Source organism: Garra rufa, chromosome 4, assembly GCF_049309525.1.
Source record: "Garra rufa chromosome 4, GarRuf1.0, whole genome shotgun sequence".
NCBI lineage: Eukaryota > Metazoa > Chordata > Actinopteri > Cypriniformes > Cyprinidae > Garra > Garra rufa.
Window position 1 is genome coordinate 20,918,144 of NC_133364.1, and position 20,602 is coordinate 20,938,745.

Consider the following 20,602-nt stretch of genomic DNA (forward strand, 5'->3'; position numbering starts at 1 on the left):
AGCCTCATCACCGCCGCTGTTTAAATCCCGAGCGCGCCTCTCCTCGGGAGACCGGTCTCTTTCCCCCGTGCATGCACGCTGGTGTCCTCGCGGGTCCAGGAGGGGGTGAAGAGGGAATCCCGCGCCACAAGAGTTTGGAGAGCCGCCGGACCCGCGGTCCGGTTGAGGCCGCCAGAAGCCGCCGCCCCAGCGCCGGACAGCTCGAGAGGGATGAGCCTGCCGGAGATGCCGCCGCCCTAGCACCCCGGCGCTAGTATGGAAAGCGCCCGCGGCCGCCGGACTCCGCCCCTCCTCCTGGACCCTTCCCCTCTGAACACTACCGTTCCGTCACGCTGCCCCAGCACCCGAGGACACCAGACTCCCCTTTTATTTTTGGACACTGTTTTACTTTATGGACTCACTTTCCCTTATTTTCTGTTTAATAAAAGCCTCTCCGAGGCCTGACGCCACACCCACTGTGTCTGTCGTTTGCCCCTCCCGCCACAGTGGTGGAGAATGCGGGCAAGGCGGGGCTTAGACAGCGCAGTGGGCAACACCTGATGACGTCATCCCCTCTCGCTCGCCAAAGCTCGTGAAGACCCGGACGGGGACGGAGAACTACGGAGACGCCTCCCAGCCGCAAGAAGGGTAAGTGATGTTTCAGTTAGTCACTTATCCTGCGGTTGGTTGAGGCTGTCGACTAATACCGGGTTTTTCTGTCCCTGTTCCGGTACGCGGCGAGAGGGAGCGTTGCCTTGGAGAGGAATCCCCGCCACTCCGACCGCTGGAGCCTGGATGAGGAAGTTAGCACTCCTGCGTGGGCGGCGACCTTAGGACGGGGATGTCGCTTGGGGGGGGGAATGTGGCGAGGCGTCTGCCCGCCCCCCTAATTTTCATCACCACCCCGTCCGTATTCGCCGCCCTTCTCCAGGCTCCCGACGGAGTGGGTGTGTAGGGGAGAGGAGGGGCGTGTAATCGGCTCGGGCTGGCGGCGTGTGATGGGGACACCTGATGTAAATGAAGCCTCATCACCGCCGCTGTTTAAATCCCGAGCGCGCCTCTCCTCGGGAGACCGGTCTCTTTCCCCGTGCATGCACGCTGGTGTCCTCGCGGGTCCAGGAAGGGGTGAAGAGGGAATCCCGCACCGCCAGGGAGGATGAGCCGCCGGACCCGGCGGTCCGGTTGAGGCCGCCAGAAGCCGCCGCCCCAGCGCCGGACAGCTCGAGAGGGATGAGCCTGCCGGAGATGCCGCCGCCCTAGCACCCCGGCGCTAGTATGGAAAGCGCCCGCGGCCGCCGGACTCCGCCCCTCTCCTGGACCCTTCCCCTCTGAACACTACCGTTCCGTCACGCTGCCCCAGCACCCGAGGACACCAGACTCCCCTTTTTATTTTGGACACTGTTTTACTTTATGGACTCACTTTCCCTTATTTTCTGTTTAATAAAAGCCTCTCCGAGGCCTGACGCCACACCCACTGTGTCTGTCGTTTGCCCCTCCCGCCACAGTGGTGGAGAATGCGGCAAGGCGGGGCTTAGACAGCGCAGTGGGGCAACACCTGATGACGTCATCCCCTCTCGCTCGCAAAAGTTCGTGAAAACCCGGACAGGGACGGAGGAACGACGGAGACGGCCTCCCAGCCGCAAGAAGGGTAAGTGATGTTTCAGTTAGTCACTTATCCTGCGGTTGGTTGAGGCTGTCGACTAATACCGGTTTTTCTGTCCCTGTTCCGGTACGCGGCGAGAGGGAGCGTTGCCTTGGAGAGGAATCCCCGCCCACTCCGACCGCTGGAGCCTGGATGAGGAAGGTAGCACTCCTGCGTGGGCGGCGACCTTAGGACGGGATGTCGCTTGGGGGGGGGAATGTGGCGAGGCGTCTGCCCGCCCCCCTAATTCTCATCACCACCCCGTCCCGTATTCGCCGCCCTTCTCCAGGCTCCCGACGGGAGTGGGTGTGTAGGGGAGAGGAGGGGCGTGTAATCGGCTCGGGCTGGCGGCGTGTGATGGGGACACCTGATGTAAATGAAGCCTCATCACCGCCGCTGTTTAAATCCCGAGCGCGCCTCTCCTCGGGAGACCGGTCTCTTTCCCCCGTGCATGCACGCTGGTGTCCTCGCGGGTCCAGGAGGGGGTGAAGAGGGAATCCCGCGCCACAAGAGTTTGGAGAGCCGCCGGACCCGCGGTCCGGTTGAGGCCGCCAGAAGCCGCCGCCCCAGCGCCGGACAGCTCGAGAGGGATGAGCCTGCCGGAGATGCCGCCGCCCTAGCACCCCGGCGCTAGTATGGAAAGCGCCCGCGGCCGCCGGACTCCGCCCCTCTCCTGGACCCTTCCCCTCTGAACACTACCGTTCCGTCACGCTGCCCCAGCACCCGAGGACACCAGACTCCCCTTTTATTTTGGACACTGTTTTACTTTATGGACTCACTTTCCCTTATTTTCTGTTTAATAAAAGCCTCTCCGAGGCCTGACGCCACACCCACTGTGTCTGTCGTTTGCCCCTCCCGCCACAATATATATATATATATATATATAAATACAGAAACATACAAACAAAATGTAAAGCAAAATGTTATACAGCAATTTAAAAATCCATAAAATTTATATAAAAATACATACATGTTATAGGAACAAAAAAAGTTAAAGCATAAATGTTATACATTACTTAATTATATACAATTTATATAAATAATTAAACAAATATAAATAGGGCAAATAAGAATTTACAGTACTATTTTAATGTCATACAGTAAATTAATTAAAATAAAATATAAATACAATATTATTTTAATGTTTTACAAAATTTCTATAAAATATTTAGGGCGGAAAGAATCCACAATAATTTGTAATTGTTATAAAGTAAAAAAAAAAAAAAAAAGTGTATATTAAAAACAAACCATCACAAAAATAAATAAATAAATAAATAAATAAATAAATAAATAAATAATAATAATAATATATATAAGGGCAAAAAGAATCTACAATATTTTAACGTAGCAATTTGTTTAATTCGTTTTAATTTAGGACAGACAAAATCTACAATAATATTTAATTTTTATACAGTAATTAAGAAAATTAAAAACAAAATGTATATTACATATAAAAATATAAATATTAAAAATAGGGCAGAAAGAACCTACAATACTATTTTAATGTTCTATAGTAATTAAAACAAATATAAATACAATACCATTTTAATGTAGCAATTTATATTAAAAAAATAGTTAGGGCAGAAAAATTTACAATAATATTTAATTGTTATACAGTAATAAAATTAAAAATAAAATGTATATTAAAATATTTTTTAAAAATCTACAATGGAAAGAGACTACAATACTATTTTAGTGTTATACAGTAATTAAAAATATATAACTTAATTTATACTCAATTTAATTAAAAATAAAAAAATAAAAAAAAATAAAAAGATGAATAATTAATTTATAATAATAATTATAACACTACTTTTCACAGGTTTTTCATGACAGCTCCAGACAGTATCAAGCACAGGGAAAAATCAAATAAAAATCTAAAAACAGGAGACAAGCCTGACATACATAATTATACTCACTGCAAATCGACACATAATTATACCCCCAAATATCTACGCAAGGTGACAAACCAAACTCTGTTATGAATTAGTTTCCACCAGCTGAAGACAAACAGCAGCTAATGCGCCTGTTGCAGATGTGTTTACTGACGCTAATGCCCAAACTAATCTGTCAGTGCGGCTAACCGAAAGTGTTCATTACTTTACCAAGGTTTCAGTTACACAACTACACAGCAGAAATTACACACGGCCTCTGGAGATACACACACAGACGCTCCTTTGCCCAAGGAATTCCGTTTCACTACTGATCCCAGACTTTGAGTAATTAAATCTAACTAATTAAAGAACACAGAGAAAAGGAAAAGAATTGATAGAGACACAGAGAGCGAGCGAGAGCCAGCCTTTCCCTGCTCTGCATGGGGTGCTGGAAACCAGAGATGTTATCAGGGCGATTTGTGGGTGTTTAGAGTCTTTTAAATGAAGTCGTGAGCTGAGATCATCACAGCGTTGGGCTTTGCATTAACCGCAGACTGCGCACTGCTCAGAAGAGATGGCAGCTTCAGCCATGTGACACCACAAAATCAATCAGAGCTGTTTATTTTCACTCGACACGACTCTGTATAACAGCCCGAGTTTGAAAAATAACTATGCAGAGGTTACAAACATGTTCATATTTTTGATCAGATCTTGATTTGATCTGCTATTTAGACTGACAAAAAGACAGTGGCTAAATGCATGTTGCAGGCGTGTGACTGGATTGAATTACAGTGTGACACAAACTGCAATATTCCATACGTCTCTTCAGAGCTGCTTTGAAGTCATCAAAAAACATGGTTTAAGAGTTACATGGCTCTTCCTCCTGCAGCTCATGTACTGATTAATGTAGGCACTACCAGTTTCATGATTTAAAAACAGTGAATCTGTGAAAACAACTGCCAAATAATCAAAACCGAAACTGAAATGGATACGCGATAATATTATCTGGCCATCAAAAGGTGAAATTACAATCAATTATGATCATTCTGACCCATCTAACTTTGTGTTTCAAGTAAATAAGAAAAGACGATCAGTTCACGTGTCAGTTATTCCAATAAAGCAATACAGTGATTTGAACACATTAAAGGTGCTATAGAATGCATTGATACAATATTTCAAATTGTTCTCTGATATCTACATAGAAGGTATATGGCTTAGGTAAGGGAAAAAAAATCTGCAGAAACGGTTTTACAAGTCCATTTACAACCCTAGGATTTGTCCCTAGAACAGAGGTTCTCAACTCTGGCCCTCGAGGTCCACTTTCCTGCAGAGTTTACCTCCAACCTTGATCAAACTCACCTGCCTGTAACTCTCTAGTAATGATGAAGAGCTTGATTAGCTTGTTCAGGTGTGTTTGATTAGGGTTGGAGCTAAACTCTGCAGGAAAATGGACCTCGAGGGCCAGAGTTGAGAACTCCTGCCCTAGAATGAAATGGTCTGTTATTACCTTATTTGGAAGGTTCATGAATAATAATGATGAGCTCTGCTCTGATTGGCTGTTTCACAGAGCGGCTCATTTCAGTAGCTCACAAGGAAACACATGGAGGAAAATATATATTTAATCACGGAGCTTGAGCTGCTATTAATATGCGGGGCATTGAAACTGCTGTTTTGAATGCACGATCACTTTTTACTTTCACTTTTGAGATTTGTGATCACACTTGCTCTTTGTAACATTATACTACAGCGGCAGTACTTACCACATATTTGACAAGTTTAGATGCTTGTTATTGGTGCTTAGGAGCTGCAAATCATTCGCCATCGTCCACCCAGTCATCTCTTCTTACTCTGTTTATGTGGTAAGTGAAATCATATGTACTGAAATGTAACAGGCTACCGCTAGCAAGAAGCTAACCATGTCCCTTTAGTGGCTCGCGTTATTTTCTTAGAACAAGTTATTTGTTTTCTGTGCCTTTCAGGGTACAGACACCAATCCATCCCAGCACTTAACATCCCCTGCACAACCTGGAACATAACATTTATTTCCGTGATCTGCCATTTTCGCTATTGTCCTTGCTTTGTTTTGTTTTTTCACAATAGCCTATCTGCAGAACTTCTGTTGATTCGGCTATGCAAAGGTTCCTGACTATAACGTTATAGTCCGGATGAAGACTTCTACACCCATGTTTCCACACTCAATCACTGCGTCATCAAACTTTTGTGCGTTTTAAATATGCGCCCTTTAGCGGTATACGTGTGAAGATGGTGTTCATCGAGCACGGAAGTAATGAACTAAGTTATTTTTGCCAGTTTATAGGGCTTGAATGGATAAATACGCATACTTTTATGTGTCAAAATGCCTGGCTTGGCAAATATCCTTGTAAACAGTCATTTAGGTCTTAAGTGAAAGTAAAGAGTTGAGAAAGAAAATGTGTGTAACAGTATATTGGATTTGGGCAGTTCTTAAAGTGACAGCAGTCTAATATTCATAGTACATTAGATGTGTGACACAATGTGATTTTCACAATAGTCGAAGCTTTTGTCATGGTATATGGTTTTATCAAAATATACAGTGAAGTAAGTAAAAGTGTTGTTTTACCCTGATCTTTTTTTTGGGGGGTTAAAAAAAGTGATGTTTTACCCTGAAATTTTCCATGTTCTTCAAATTCAAAAAGCTCTTAAAGCATTGTTTTTCCTTGTAAAGAATCAGTGAGCATTTGAACCTTCAGTAATAGTTGCATATGAGTCCGTCAGTCATCCTCAGTGTGAAAAGATGAACTTTAAAAATCATACATTCATTGTTGGAAAGGGTTCAAATACACAAAAAAGCTGAAAACCCAAAGAATTTGTGGGACCTAAAGGACTTTTCTGAAGAACAGTGGACAGTTTAACAGTTCAGGACAAACAAGGGACTCATGAACTATTACTAAATAAAAAAAAAAGGGGGGTGTGGATCATTCAGGCCATAACACAGTATTAAAAAACAAGGGATGTAAACTTTTGAAAGGGGTAATTTTTATAAATTCTAAAACTATTATTTTTTCATGGACTATATGTAAACGTCTTATGAGAAATATTTAAATAGTCAGTACTAAACAACAAATAACATTTTCGTATGATCCCTCTTAATCTGGTAAAATTAACATTTTGCAGATTCTGCAAGGATTTATAAATGCTTTATATACTTGAATACTATGAATAGTCTTCCCCCTATTCTCACTTGTTAATAAATCAGACCGTCTAATGAACTCCTGACAGCCACACTGTATTTTCATCTGATCTCATGATGACTTTTATCTTTTAATATTATTAGAATTTTCGAAATTCAAATGATGTGAAACTCCAACACTCCTTTCTGCAAGACCCCACCATAAGAGAAGAAAGTGGAATTATTAGATGCAAAATTTGTAGACATAAAAAGTTATGTCATAATCAAAAGGCTCGTCTTCAAAGTGTTTATGAAAATCGTGCCCGCCCTGTTTGAATTTTCCCGTCTTTCTGAAGTTTCTGAAATTGCAAAGCGACTGGCTTGTAGGTTTTTATAGGGCTCTGCTTTGAAGTGCTCTACAAGGAATCAGACCTCCTTAACGCAGTTTGGAGAGAGTGTGAGAGAGAGAGAGAAAGAGGAATGACTTTCAGCTGAAAATAACAATCCTGTTTCTCTAACGAGCACATCTCTCTCTCTCTCTCTCTCTCTCTCCATCTCCATTTCCAATCCTCTCAGTGGAAAACATTGGCCAATTAAACAAGGGAAAAGATGCACACTTGCTGGTTCATCTGACAAAAAAAAAAGCCTTTAAAAAAAGCAACACAACAAAAAAGCCAAAACAGTGCAAAGCTGCAAACATACTGCATATTCAGCTCAGCGTTTTTCCGTCTTATCTTTTCGCACTACTTCCTGTTTTCTATCTCACGTCTCCCTCCGTTTTTGCACTATATTTGCTGTGACCTGCTTTTTTCCTGGAGCTAACCAGATAACCTGAATAATTACCTCACAAAGAGCAGTGTGTGTGTGTGTGTGTGTGTGTGTGTGTGTGTGTGTGTGTGTGTGTGTGCGCGTGTGTGTGAGCGTGTGTGTGAGAAAGACTTGCTGCTGGTATTCATTGATGTGATGGTTACTAGACATGGCACAGCCATCTTCACTTCCTCTCAGGGCAACCTGCAGGGGTTAAAGGTCATCTGAGGGACTAAAGTGATAAATTGAGGGTGACCAGAATCTCACCCTTTTCTCTAACATTGTTTTTAAACGTGTTTCGACACCTGCAAGTCTCTGAGACAGAGTTATTTGAAGCCAGACGGCACACTAGAAGCGATAGGATTGTCACGCTCCTGGCAACGCAAGCCTCAGATTTATTCTAAATTCATGCAAATTAATTAATTTGCGCATTAAGGCGCATTAAGAGACAACGAAAGTCAATTTTATGGTCCTGCCTATGAAGTCTGCCACTGGAACATGTAGCAAGACCCTAATTATACAACAAACAACAGTGTGTGCATAACTAGGATCTTTCTTCTGATCCTATTGTGTGCGTGTATCATGATTGTGCGAGACATGAATGAGAGAGGGAGGAAAAAGTGGGTTTGTTCACTAAAACAGCTCTTCAAGTCTCAGGACGGTTGCCCTATCATGGACTAGGTCACATGTTTAATGACTACTTGCTATCACACTGAGCAGAGAGATCACTCAGGGCATTTAGAGGGGCAACACACACAACCTGCAATGTTTCCTAACTTGAATTTACTGGAGCGGCTACATTTAATAATCATCATATCTGAAGTCTGAAGAAAACCCTACAGGTATGATGTCATAATCATGCCTGGTTGAATGTGGAGTTGGATTAGAGGCCCATTAGCGTAAAACCCTGAGAGTTCGTCATCTAAACATAACGAAGGAAGGCAATTTAAATTATGTAATTCAGGCTTTTGCTGCTAACCGTTTAATCTAAGCAGAGTGCCATCCAGTAACATTCACATTCACAATAGCAGAATGTGACTTGCATTGAGTATCTTTGCTGTTTTTTCTCTATTCAATTTAAAACCAATCAAAAGCATATCTAAATCAGAGAGCGTTTTCTAAAAATCCTACAAATTATATTATAAATTTGAACTCTTTCCAACAAGGACTGTGTGATTTTGAGATCCATCTTTTCACACTAAGGACAACTGAGGGACTCACGTGCAACGATTACAGAAAGTTCAAATGATCACTGATGCTCCAGAAGGAAAAACGATGCATTAAAAACCGGGGGGTGAAAACTTTTAAACAGAATGAAGGTGCGTACATTTTTCTTATTTTGCCTAAATATATATATATTTTTTCATTTAGTGCTGCCCTTCAGAAGCTACAGATAAGATAGTTGCATGTTTCCCAGAAGACAAAAGTTAAATTTACCCTGATCTTAAAATTCCAATAGTTTTCACCCCCTGACTCGTATAGAAGGAATTGTGTTTCCTTCTAAAGCATCAGTGAGCGTTTGAACCTTCTGTAATAGCTGTAAGAGATCCTCGGTTATCTTTAGTGTGAAAAGATGAATCTTAAAACCATACAGTCATTGCAGCAAAGAGTTCAAATACACAAAAATGCTGAAAAACCAAAAAAAAAAATAGTGGGACCTTAAGGATTTTTCTGAAGAATAGCGGGCAGTTTAACTGTTCAGGACAAACAAGGGGCTCATGAATAACTATCTTAAAAAAAAAAAAAAAAAACACAGCTGAAGATCATTTAGGTAAGAACACAGTATTAAAAATCAAGTGTATGTAAACTTTTGAACAGGGTCATTTTTATAAATTCAACTATTATTTTCTATTGTGGACTATATGTAAACATATTTTATGTGAAATGTCTTATTCAGGTCAGTAATAAATAAAAACCCTCTTATTTTAGTAAAAATAACATTTTGCAGATTCTGCAAGTGTGTGAAAACTTTTGACCTCACTGTGTATATTGTTTAAATTATTACTGCCTTGAGTTAATATTTTGGAACAAATATAAAATGCTTCAAAACTCTAACTTAATGAGATTCATACTTGGACTGTTTCTCCATTGGTTTTACAAATGAAGGCAGTACTCACCGGTTTCCACATCCTGTGCGTAGAAGTGCAGTCCATCTGTGATCTCTGTGACATAGACGGCTTTGAATTTCGTCACACGTTCCTTCTCCTCTGTGAACTGAGCCACCTCTTCTTTAGGCTTCTCTTCATAATTGGCCCACATCTGTTGACAAACACACGTTTCCACAATTTAAAACAGGATGTAGGTAAATGGGGTTAATTTTGATTTCATGTTCACTTAAAGCTATTAACAAGATCTGGGTGGTTTAATCCACTGGCATCAGTGTGAACACTGTATTTGTTAATAATCCCATCACATTCAAATGATGGGTCGCCAACCTGTTTATCCTCCCATGAGAAGGTCGCAATGACCTCTGCACTTCACAGATGACAGGCGGTATTGGCTAGATTTGAGCAACGCCGCAAGAGACAGAGCAAAAGCGAGCTCATTAAGACTTGCGGTTGCAAAACACAAATCTGAGAGCGGCTTTCAGAGAGAAGAGCGAGAAGTTCTACTTCATCAACGCTTTATGAAATGTCAACAAAAGAGCCCTGCGTGTAGTCAAAGCACGCAGTTTGTTTTGCTTACTAAGCGCTGAAGGTTGAGTCCATTATGAAATACAAACACGACAAATTAACAGGCTCTTACGCAACCGCCCTTACTTCAGTTCGAAGGCTTTATTAGCAAATGATGTTCATCAGCTATTGAAGTTTTCCCCGTTATTCCATTAATTTTTTTCTATCCTGGAGAGCAGGAGGCTGCTGATTACAAACCAAACTGTTATATGCGCTTCCTCACGGTGCTGGTTTTAGCTAATTACGTCCACCAGGACGGCAAGGCCGACATTTACAGGCCAATTCCGCCAGCAGACTGTGAATCAACATATATGCATGTAAAAATACAGCTGGTGACATGCAGTAAGCCTTGAAAACCAAGGCACCAAATGATAAACTACAGGGTCAAACTACCCAATTACATCTGATTATTTCCCCCGAGGCGTGACAAAAACAAGGGAACATGGAGGAAAATGATTCCTTGGGGAAAACGGCAGGGTTAATGAAGATTTAAACACGCCATGCTCTGCCAACCACTACAAAGCATGAGCGTGCTAGTCTAACCCCTACTACCCACAATGCCCTGGCACAGTAACACAAAGTTATAATCAAATCTGGAGGACCAATCGCAGTCACCCAGATTTGAGTGTCAACCCTCATTACAGTGCCGACTGTCACAATGTCATTTCTGGCACCGCCGGTCAGCGCAGACCCCGTGCTTCCTACGGCCACGTGACCTCTGACACGCGGCGTAGAGGCAAGGGCACTTGAGACGCGTGAACGGCCGGACATATGCAAAAACCCACTCTCACGTATCCTCTGCTGCAAAAGCACAAAAGAAGCCACAAACACACACAATGACTCAAAGAGACACACTGCACCCTGGGCAAATGACCTTCTGTGAGCAACCAACCATTCTTGTTTGTTCCACATGAGTGCAGGTATATGACTGCTGCTGGGCGGGGTCATGAAGAGAAAGGATTTGTGATGTATTCTGTCATTGAGCTGCCTGTGGCCTAAATCCATAGCAATAAGCCACAAAAAACAAGTGTGACAGTGAGAGACGGAACGAGTGAAACGACAGCTTTGTCGCACGCTAACCACAATCCTCAAAGGACACACAAAAAAAAAAACACATTAGCAGACATCCATGGAAGCAGAAACATGAGGACATGAGCCTGTTAGAAACTATGGTTAAATGATGATAAACACCTGCAATCCCAATAGGGATGTGCAATATATGTGACACTGGACAACAAAACCAGTCATAAGGGTCAATTTTTTGAAATAGAGATTTATACGTCATTTGAAAGCTGAATCTGAACTTTCCATTGGTGTTAGGATTGGACAATATTTGGCAAAGATACAACTATTTGAAAATCTGGAATCTGAGGGTGCAAAATACTTAAATACTGAGAAAATTGTCTTTAAAGTTGTCCAAATTAAGTTCTTAGCAATGCATATTATTAATCAAAAATGAGGTTTTGGTATTTTTACGGTAGGAAATTTACAAAGTATCTTCATGGAACATGATCTTTACCTAATATCCTAATGATTTTTGGCATAAAAGGTAAATCGATAATTTTGACCCATATAATGTTTTTTTTTGGCTATTGCTACAAATATACCCATGCTACTTAAGACCAGGGTTACAAATGATATGTGATTTGACATTATCGTGCACTAAGTGCTTTAGACCAATAAAATACATTTAGAATTCCCCCAAAATTCAAGATAAGGGGGCAAAAGTATATTTATATCATCTGATATAGTTAATATCACACAAAGAGTGTTGTTCTCATCTAAATATCAGCATGATTGCAAATGTGATTTGATGAACAGCTCACTAAACAATAACCTAATAAGTAACTTACATTTTAGACAACAGTTCTTGTTTTTGCTTTTCTTCGACAACGAAAATAGTTTCAAAGACGCAGCAGAACAGTTTTGCATCTCTGAGCAACACACAACTTTTCGTTACTGAATCAATCAGCTGTTTGAACGAATCAGTTGAACAAATGACTCAGTGACGTCTAAATACCACTTCAGAAGCAAATTCTGTGCCACCTCTGCATTGCAAACACAAATTTTGTTGATACTGATTTCATCTGATTGGTAACAGCCCTAACAGTGTCTTACCATTTGAATTGATTGACTAAATGTAAGAATTTGACAAAAGATGATGCATACATTTAATTAGGTTAGAAAAAAATGGCCTTAAAAGGTAAAAATCCATTTAAACTTATTGGAAAGGTTCACCACCGCACAGAATAAGAAGAATATTAAAAGCTTGGGGAGTCAGCTGTCCATGGAAGTCCTAAACCTGCCAGATACCAGCACAATTACTGTACACACTCAGCAAAATTTAGTCTAATTATTGTTATCTACAAAATTCCAGAATATATAGAGATATCATTTTTTTGTCATTATAGCACACCCCCAAATCCATTCAAAGCCTTCACACTGCAACCATAAAGAGCCTATATTTATGCTAATGAAATGTTAAACCTCAAAACCACTATGAACCAATCCTTCCTTAACTACAGCTGCCATCCAGAATTTTCACAGGTAGGATTTTGCTCGTCTCATTTCCAAACTAAGTTTTAGAGTTTAAAAATAAGAAAATTACACAAAAATGATAAAATGTTGTGGCTTAGACACTAATAATAGTACCATAAAGGATAAAGGTGATACATTTATACTGATTCAAGTCATTGCAATGCAAACAGTAACCAAAAGTTGACAATACCAAAGTAAATGTGCTGTAGAAATGTTAAACTTATGTTATGATTTCAAAATGCATTCATTCATTCAATTGTAAAAATCAATTCAGAATTCAAATTAGGCTCTCTCTCCTCTCTTTTAGGCTCACTTTCATTTTTTAAGACAAAGTGCAGACAAAAATGCTTTGCAATCTCAATATTCATCCCAGTGGACATAGAAGTAATATAAAATCAATTTTGACCACTTTATGAGGACATTTTTTTGCTGATATAATAAGTTAAAAACACTAATCGAATGAGGGTGAATGGGGGTTGTTAAACATTGGTGCATTTTTATTAATAAAATAAACCACTTGAGGTTGTGTGATAGTGATTTTACCACAGTGATCATTTTAGGCCATGACCTTGGCAAAAATCATTGTAACAAATGGTATCGAGTGGCTTATTGCTTTATTATTGGTATCAGTCATTGTAAGCAGCCGTTTTTGTCAATAGTATGTTATTGTGTCTGTGTCTGTTGTGTTGAGCACTCAAGGAGAGGTCAGACTTCTCTTCAGGGACTATAGATACAGTTACATTCATAAAAAACTGCCTCTCACACACACCGAGTTCAGGGGAGGGGGCCGTTCCAAACGCTGATGAAAGGTGACAGCGTGTCAATTCCAATAGAGTGTGTTCCGCCCAGCAAGAGCGAATCCCCATCAACACCCAGAGAGCATACACACAAACACACAGGGCCCAAGGGAAAGAATCAAACGTATAGTCCCAGTTCATACTGGAACACACTGAACTTTACCTGCCAAATTAATCTACATCCAACAGAGTTATATGCATCGAACACTACAGTGAGGCAGGGAGAAGAACTACAATACCCATAAGTCACTGCACCTAGGGCAGGTTACAAATGAAGTAAAACTTGAACTAATTCAGCTTTTTTAAATTTTGTCAAAAAGCCATCTAATAAGGCTTTAAAATAAAAATAAAAAGCCATGCTTATTATTAATCAAATTATACTTGGTAAATCAATTTAGCATCCATTATACTCATAATGAAGGCACCTTTGGAAATAAAGGCTCATTAATTCAAGAGCAGCCACTTTCTGACACTTCTGTGTTAGAAATAATGGCACACACACCAATGTCTTTCACAAAGTCCACTTAAACTCAGAAGCTGGTGCATAAATTGGATACTTGGAATACTAAGATGCGAGTCTGATGACGGGGAGGGAAAAAAAAACTCTTATTGTCAGCAGTGTGTGACTGGAAATATCTCATTTAAGAGATTCACTGGCCATTAGCGGTGTATAGCTAAAGCCAAAACTTCTATTTTCTTTCCATTCCAAGACAAATAATGTACGGGAATAACCAGATGGTTTATTAAACTCTCAATGTCCGCATGCGATTTTGCTTGCAGTGCTCAAGTTCTTCAAAGTGAAATGATTCACATTTCTAAAGAGGGACATACTTCAGTACATCTGTCTAGCAGTCTGGAAGACTGTTTTTCACTGTAATAAAAAATCGACTAAAGTCAACATTAAACATCTGAACCCTATTTTATTTCGAGAAAATTCAAACTCAATGTTAATTCTATGAAAACTGTATTCTAAGAATATCATTCATCAGATTCTCTACTGGTTGAAAACACAGATGGTGACCGTGATGTGGAGGCTGAAGGTCAAGTTCACCCTCAAGAGCATGTCAAAATATAACAATAGAACAACGTGCATGAAGCATGTGATGAATAAAAATAATATTTTAAAAGTTTCTTGTTGTCTACCACACCTGGACACTGCTAGATATTTACCTGGAGATGGATTTCAGAATTTTGATTAGGCCCGTCCTAAACACAGGATGTGTGAGTTACGCAGTGCTTGACTATACAAGCACCACGAGAAAAACTGAATGGTAATCGGAGAGGTGGGATACATCATCAGGGTGTTTTAGCTGAGTCAATTAAGGTCTACGACCCATGATGCCCGTCTGCTCGATTCGTCTGTGCATATTGATGAAGCTATTAGCAGTATGGAATGACTAACAAGACAGACATGCCTTTATGTCGAATCACCTCCATCTGTGGATGGATATGCTGTCTATTTACATTATCAAACTGATGATTCAATCACTGCAGAAGTACAATGCAAATGCAACAACCCTGATATAGAGAGAATGATCTGAGCAGAAAAGGTTTTGTGACAGTTGACAAACGACAGATTTATTAGATTGAGTTGGTTTTTTTATCTTTTGTGAAAATTGTGCATGCATTCATCTCAAAATACAAGATCTTGAGAGTGTTTTGCAGAAGATAACTGAAACTGGGAAGACTGAGGTGTGGAGAAACCATAGAAACTGGTGGACATTTACACAACATTTATCTCCAATCCAATATAATTACCCAAATTAAACCCTAAAAAACAGTGTAAACAGGTTTTTAACATTTAAAAAAAAATTAAAAACCTAAATGATTTCATTGCATAAGTATTTATACCTTTATCTGGCACAGCTGAAATTTAACTCAGGAGCATTCATATTGCTTGTAGATGTTACTACACTTCGAGTGAAGTTAACATGTGGCAAATTCAACTGAATGGGTACATTGACAGCCAGAGCCTGGGCTTGAACCCAAGATTTCTGGAGAAACCTGAAAATTTCTGCCAGACCCCATCCAAGCTGACAGAGCTTGAGAGGTGAGGAGGTGAGACGAAGAATGGCAGATAACTGCCAAATGTTGATGTGCAAATCTTGTTGCATCATACCAAAAAATGACTTGAGGCTGTAAAGGTGCTTCAACTAAGTACTGTTAAGTTAAGGGTATGAATACTTATGCAATGTACTTATTTCAGTTTTTCATTTTTAATAAATGTATGAAGTTGTGACAATTGTGTTTTTGCTTTGTCATTATGGTGCATGGAGTTTAGATTGATGTGGAAAATTGTTTATTTAAAACAGTTTAACATAAGGCAGCAACATAAACCGTGAAAAATTATGGGGTATGAATACTTTTGAAACAATTTTTGTTGTTTGTTGAAATAAATAAACTTAACAAATTTTTCCCCCTTTTTTAGTTAATCTATAGTGCCATGATGTCTTGTTTAAAGAATCAACCATAAGCCTTGAAGTGGCCATTTATATTAACATGATATATAAGTGAAAGCATTCAGAGCAATTTCTAGAATAAAACTATTGCACTAGATCAATGTGCCTATTTCCAGTGTCCCTTCTTTAAAGTACAATGCCCTATTTATCAACATCTGAGTACACATCTTTTACACACTGCCTTAAAACTGTGTATTCTGAAAAGCACTATACAAACACAAAAATTGACATGACACTGCTTAAATATATAAATAAATGCAGCAAGACTGTGACTGAATGCAATCATATTCTGTTCGCAACTAAAACGTGAAGCCGATTAGCATGCATGACTATGTGTACCCTTAGAGGACTGGGGAAAGAAGAAGAAGGGGAACGAAATAAAGAAAAGAAAATCAACGTGAAAAGATCCATGAATGACAACAGCACTAAGCCTCACTCTTTTGAACTCCTACTGATTGACATCTGACAGCTACGACCTCTGACCTCGGCAGACGCTCACATCTACACAGAACATGGGATCTAGCCACAGTATATGACAGAAATGTAAGACATAGGGTTGTGCACCAATGTACTGTAGTATGGGAGGTATTAAACACACATTTACAATGCAAATGCATAGATTTGAATCATGTCATATGACCAGACATTCATTGGCCAATGAAAAACTTTAGACTGGCATGTCCAGTAATGCTTTCTGAAATCTAATTAGCTTTCTAGTAAGCTCTTCTAGTCTGAGGGAGGTATTGGTGGGAAAAGACCCAGAGCTTCATATGTTTGAAGACGTTAGCATGCCATTCATGCCGCTGACTCCATGTCTAAATGTAGCAGATGTGTTAACATGTCTGAATGCTTCCAAGTGCCTGAGCAATTCCACATATCAATCCAGAGGCATTCAAATGAGAACTACTGCACCAGCAACAGCTTGCGCACATTTTCCAGGTAAACGTATGTCTGCTTAATGAGAAAAAAAAACGTGTGTTTTAATTCTAATTTGACTGTAAAGCACCATTACGCTAGACATAAGAAAAAACAACACTCTGGTTCTGGTTCAAATGTACTGAAACACAGGTCAATCTGATGACAAAGGGCAGACCGACCAACCATCACACATCCCAAAGTCCACATCAATCTACTCAGGGATGCTGACAAACACATCAACTAAGTGACCTACACTGTCAGCATCCACTTAACCTGCAAACTCTGAGCTAGGGCTATAAACTCACTTAGCATAATCACACACTCGGTCGTACACTCATCTGTAAACATCGCGAGCTGGATAAATCCAGAGTTTTCCGACCCACCCAACTTAGGATGGGGTGATGTCGGGTGAAACGCAGAGGGGAGGGGTGTGCGGAGCAGAGGTGGACGTGGAGTCTTGGATGTGGTTACTTAGCGGATAAATTTATGCATTAAAAGTGCCCAGGTGGCATGGCACTTTGGGAATCAACAGCTGCGAGATGTCAGCATGCGGGGAGCTTCTCTTCAGCCTCATATCACAGACAGCAGCTGTTCGGATGCAGTGGCGGTTGCGCGGCTTATACCGCGGCTTACACCGCTAATGTCACCGCCCTCCTGTCAGCCGTTACAAACTCCCACCAGCCTGAAATTCCTGCACGGTAAAGGTAAGAAATCACCAGAAACTCTGGCCCTCGTTGCAGCGGCGTTGGTGTCAGAACGCTTAAACACGCACTAAGCAGTTTAACACCATTTCTGTGGGAAGCAACTATGGAAACCAAACCCATTTGCACACACAAAAAAAAAAAAACAGCCTGGTTCTGAGGGGTCTGGCATGCATGTCGCGGCTCCCCACCCGCACAGATGATGCCCCCAGGGGAACATGGCAGCATATGGGGCCTTACACAACACTCAGACTTTCTGCTTCAGTGCTGACTTCACAGAGCTATTACAGGAAGACTGCAAAGAGAAGACAACGTCGTTAAAGAAAACAAAATGATGAATGCAAAAAGTGTCGCCAGAATTATCTGATTAATTAAACAACAAAGAGCTGAATTACAGTTGAGAGGATTTTTGAAAGGGTTTCCGCACACTGAATTGAATCTGAAAATTCATCCTCCTTCAAAGCTGGGATGTAATTGTATTGTCAACAGGTAATTATTTATATTGTGATGTATGTCTGAGTGTAATGGATTAATGAATGACAAAAATACAGGATGGGACTTGGTTCTATTCATCAGTTGTTTAGTCTGAAGAAGGCAAATCTGAAAGCAAGTTTGCACTTAATAGTAAAAGGATGGATTTAAGCAGACTAAATGATTGGAGAAGTCTGGCATATGTAATGAGAAAAGTATATTGTTTCACTGGAACATTGAGTTTACAAGATTAAAAGAAATTAAAAAAAAAGCTGCAAGCAGCGATGACAGGCCCGAGCCACCAGCAAAACCACTACCCTTATGGCATCAGGAAAATAGTGCACAGTGGGCAATATGCTTTTCCAGCAACCTTCTGGCAGTTGACAGTAAGAAAGTGGTGGGTTTAAGCAGACTAAATGATTAGAAAAGTCTGGCATATGTGACAAGAAAAAGAATATTGTTTTACTGGAACACTTTATGAGGTCAAAATAAATAAAATTATAGCTGCAAGCAGCAAAGACGGGTCCAAGCCACCAGTGCAACCACCATGTTCTGAGGTCATGCTGGCCGAGTTTGGTTGCAATCAAATGAAAACCTTAGGAGGAGTATTGCAAATTCCACAGCATGTGCTTTTCAGAAAACCTTGAATAGCTGACTTCCTGTTGGGTGGTGCTAATGACATGCATTGCAAATTAAGTTCTGCTCGATGAGATCTATATATGTCTACAGAGTTTCACATGCATACATGCAAGCATGTATGAGATATGTAGTAATGACGTAGATTCCAACATGTGTGCCAATTTCTAAATCGGCTGCTAGACTATTCTGCCTATAACTAGACGCAAGAAAAATGTATTCAAAGAATCGAACGCACTGGAGGAGTTCTAATATTCCATTCCGAACAAACCTCCTGATGTTTGTACAAAGCTGAGAAAAATAAAAAATAAAAGCCTTCCAAATCAGTATTCATTTGCCGTAAAGACTAGAAGCGGAGCTATTTAAAGCGGCTTATTTCCAGCTAGCCTGCCTACCTGCTGTCTGCCCACACTTCACCGCATGAAATAACCACATGCGACATATGTTTTAATCAGACTCAGTCATGACAGAGGGCTTCCGGGAAGGACATGAAATTCAAGTGAAGTCTACTTCACATAAATCCATTTATCAAATAAACTGATAATTAGGTTTATGCAACCCTGGCCTAAAGAGATTTAATATTTCTGCCTATCTGTGTATTTATGCAACGGAATCAGCACACACAAGCGTGTGCAAATTAAAAGCAAAATAATCAAGTTTATTTAACCCAGCATGTCTTGATGCCGGGTTGTCATGGCTACAGTTTATCTCTTGAAAAGCAGCCTCTTCATTTTCTCAGATCGAATATTCCACCTCTCGCAGCTTTCCTCATCGACTCGCTTGCATCTGACAAACATGGGCGTTTAGCTGTCTTTACACACGGAGATGCTGAGGAGCTGGATAGTAAAAAGGAGGAAAGATGACAAAGAGAGGAAAATTGGACTGACATCGACAGTCGCTCTTCAGGGGGACACTTACAGTACATCCTGAAGGAGGCCTGGTAGCCCACTAAAACCAGTCACATCCCACACACACACACAAACACACACAAACAACATGGCTGGCTGCAAGCCCACGGCACAGATGAGAGACAGAGAGAGAGGGGGAATACTGAGAAAAGGGAGTTGCATGCTGGGAGAGAGAAAGAGAAGCGCATGAGAGAAAGATGAAAAGAGGAAGTGAAGCCTGAGTATGTGTTTACATAACAGTGCGACTCCTTTAGGGTAGACAAAATGCCTGTCTGTTTGAGTAGAGCGAAAGAAATCACTCTAGAACTCTGCATTCAAATGGAAAAGTGCAATTTAAAGAAATAGTTCACCCAAAAAAAACTTAACGTACTTAACTCAATGTAAAGACTTGACTGAAAAAAAAAATAGTTTAAGGATCATCATGTGACATATTGTGTCCTTGTTGAAGAGAGTTCAATCTTCATTTTTTTTTTTACTTGGTCCTCCATGGAAGCCAAAAAACATGGGTTTGAAACAACTGGAGGGTGAAAGAATAATCACAGCGCTTTAAATTTTGGACTATCCCTTTAAGACATTCAAATCGTGACCCTTCACTCTGACTCTGATTTACTGAAAACAGGAAGTTGTCAGGTGAATCTGACACCATAATTTGATTCAGATTCAATTTGATCGATTCTTGATTGAGTTTCCCGTGCAAGCACGCAGTGCAGTTCTGGCCATGTGCTGCCGTGTTTAATAGAATCGCAGAAGCCGACAGGCTCTGAGCCACTTCCTTTCACTCTCTGCCCCAACAAACACTGACAGCACATGAAAAAGAGCCCACTTGCTTCTCCTGCTGAAGAAATGGCTCTTTCTGTCAACGAGCCTGTGGCGTTCTGTAACCGCAACCCAAAATGGCTCTGCGCACAGTCCGGCATGGTCAGATTTATGTCTGGATGTTAAACCTACGGGTCCACGGGGGTCAGGAGGGGTCGTCATGAGAGACTGATGGTCTGGGACAATAGAGGGGAGCTGTGTGTGATTGATGCTGAGGGGTCTTAACTTAACGGCCC

General features: G+C 40.9%; 1 protein-coding gene across 1 annotated transcript in view; it reads right to left on the reverse strand.

Annotated features, from left to right (window-relative positions):
• The window catches only part of snd1 (staphylococcal nuclease and tudor domain containing 1), a 234,779-nt gene that overhangs the window by 36,268 nt on the left and 177,909 nt on the right, over positions 1-20,602 (reverse strand). Inside the window, exon 18 of the mRNA XM_073838844.1 lies at positions 9,568-9,709. Coding sequence (XP_073694945.1) covers positions 9,568-9,709 — 142 coding nt within the window. The remainder of the gene's footprint in view (positions 1-9,567; positions 9,710-20,602) is intronic.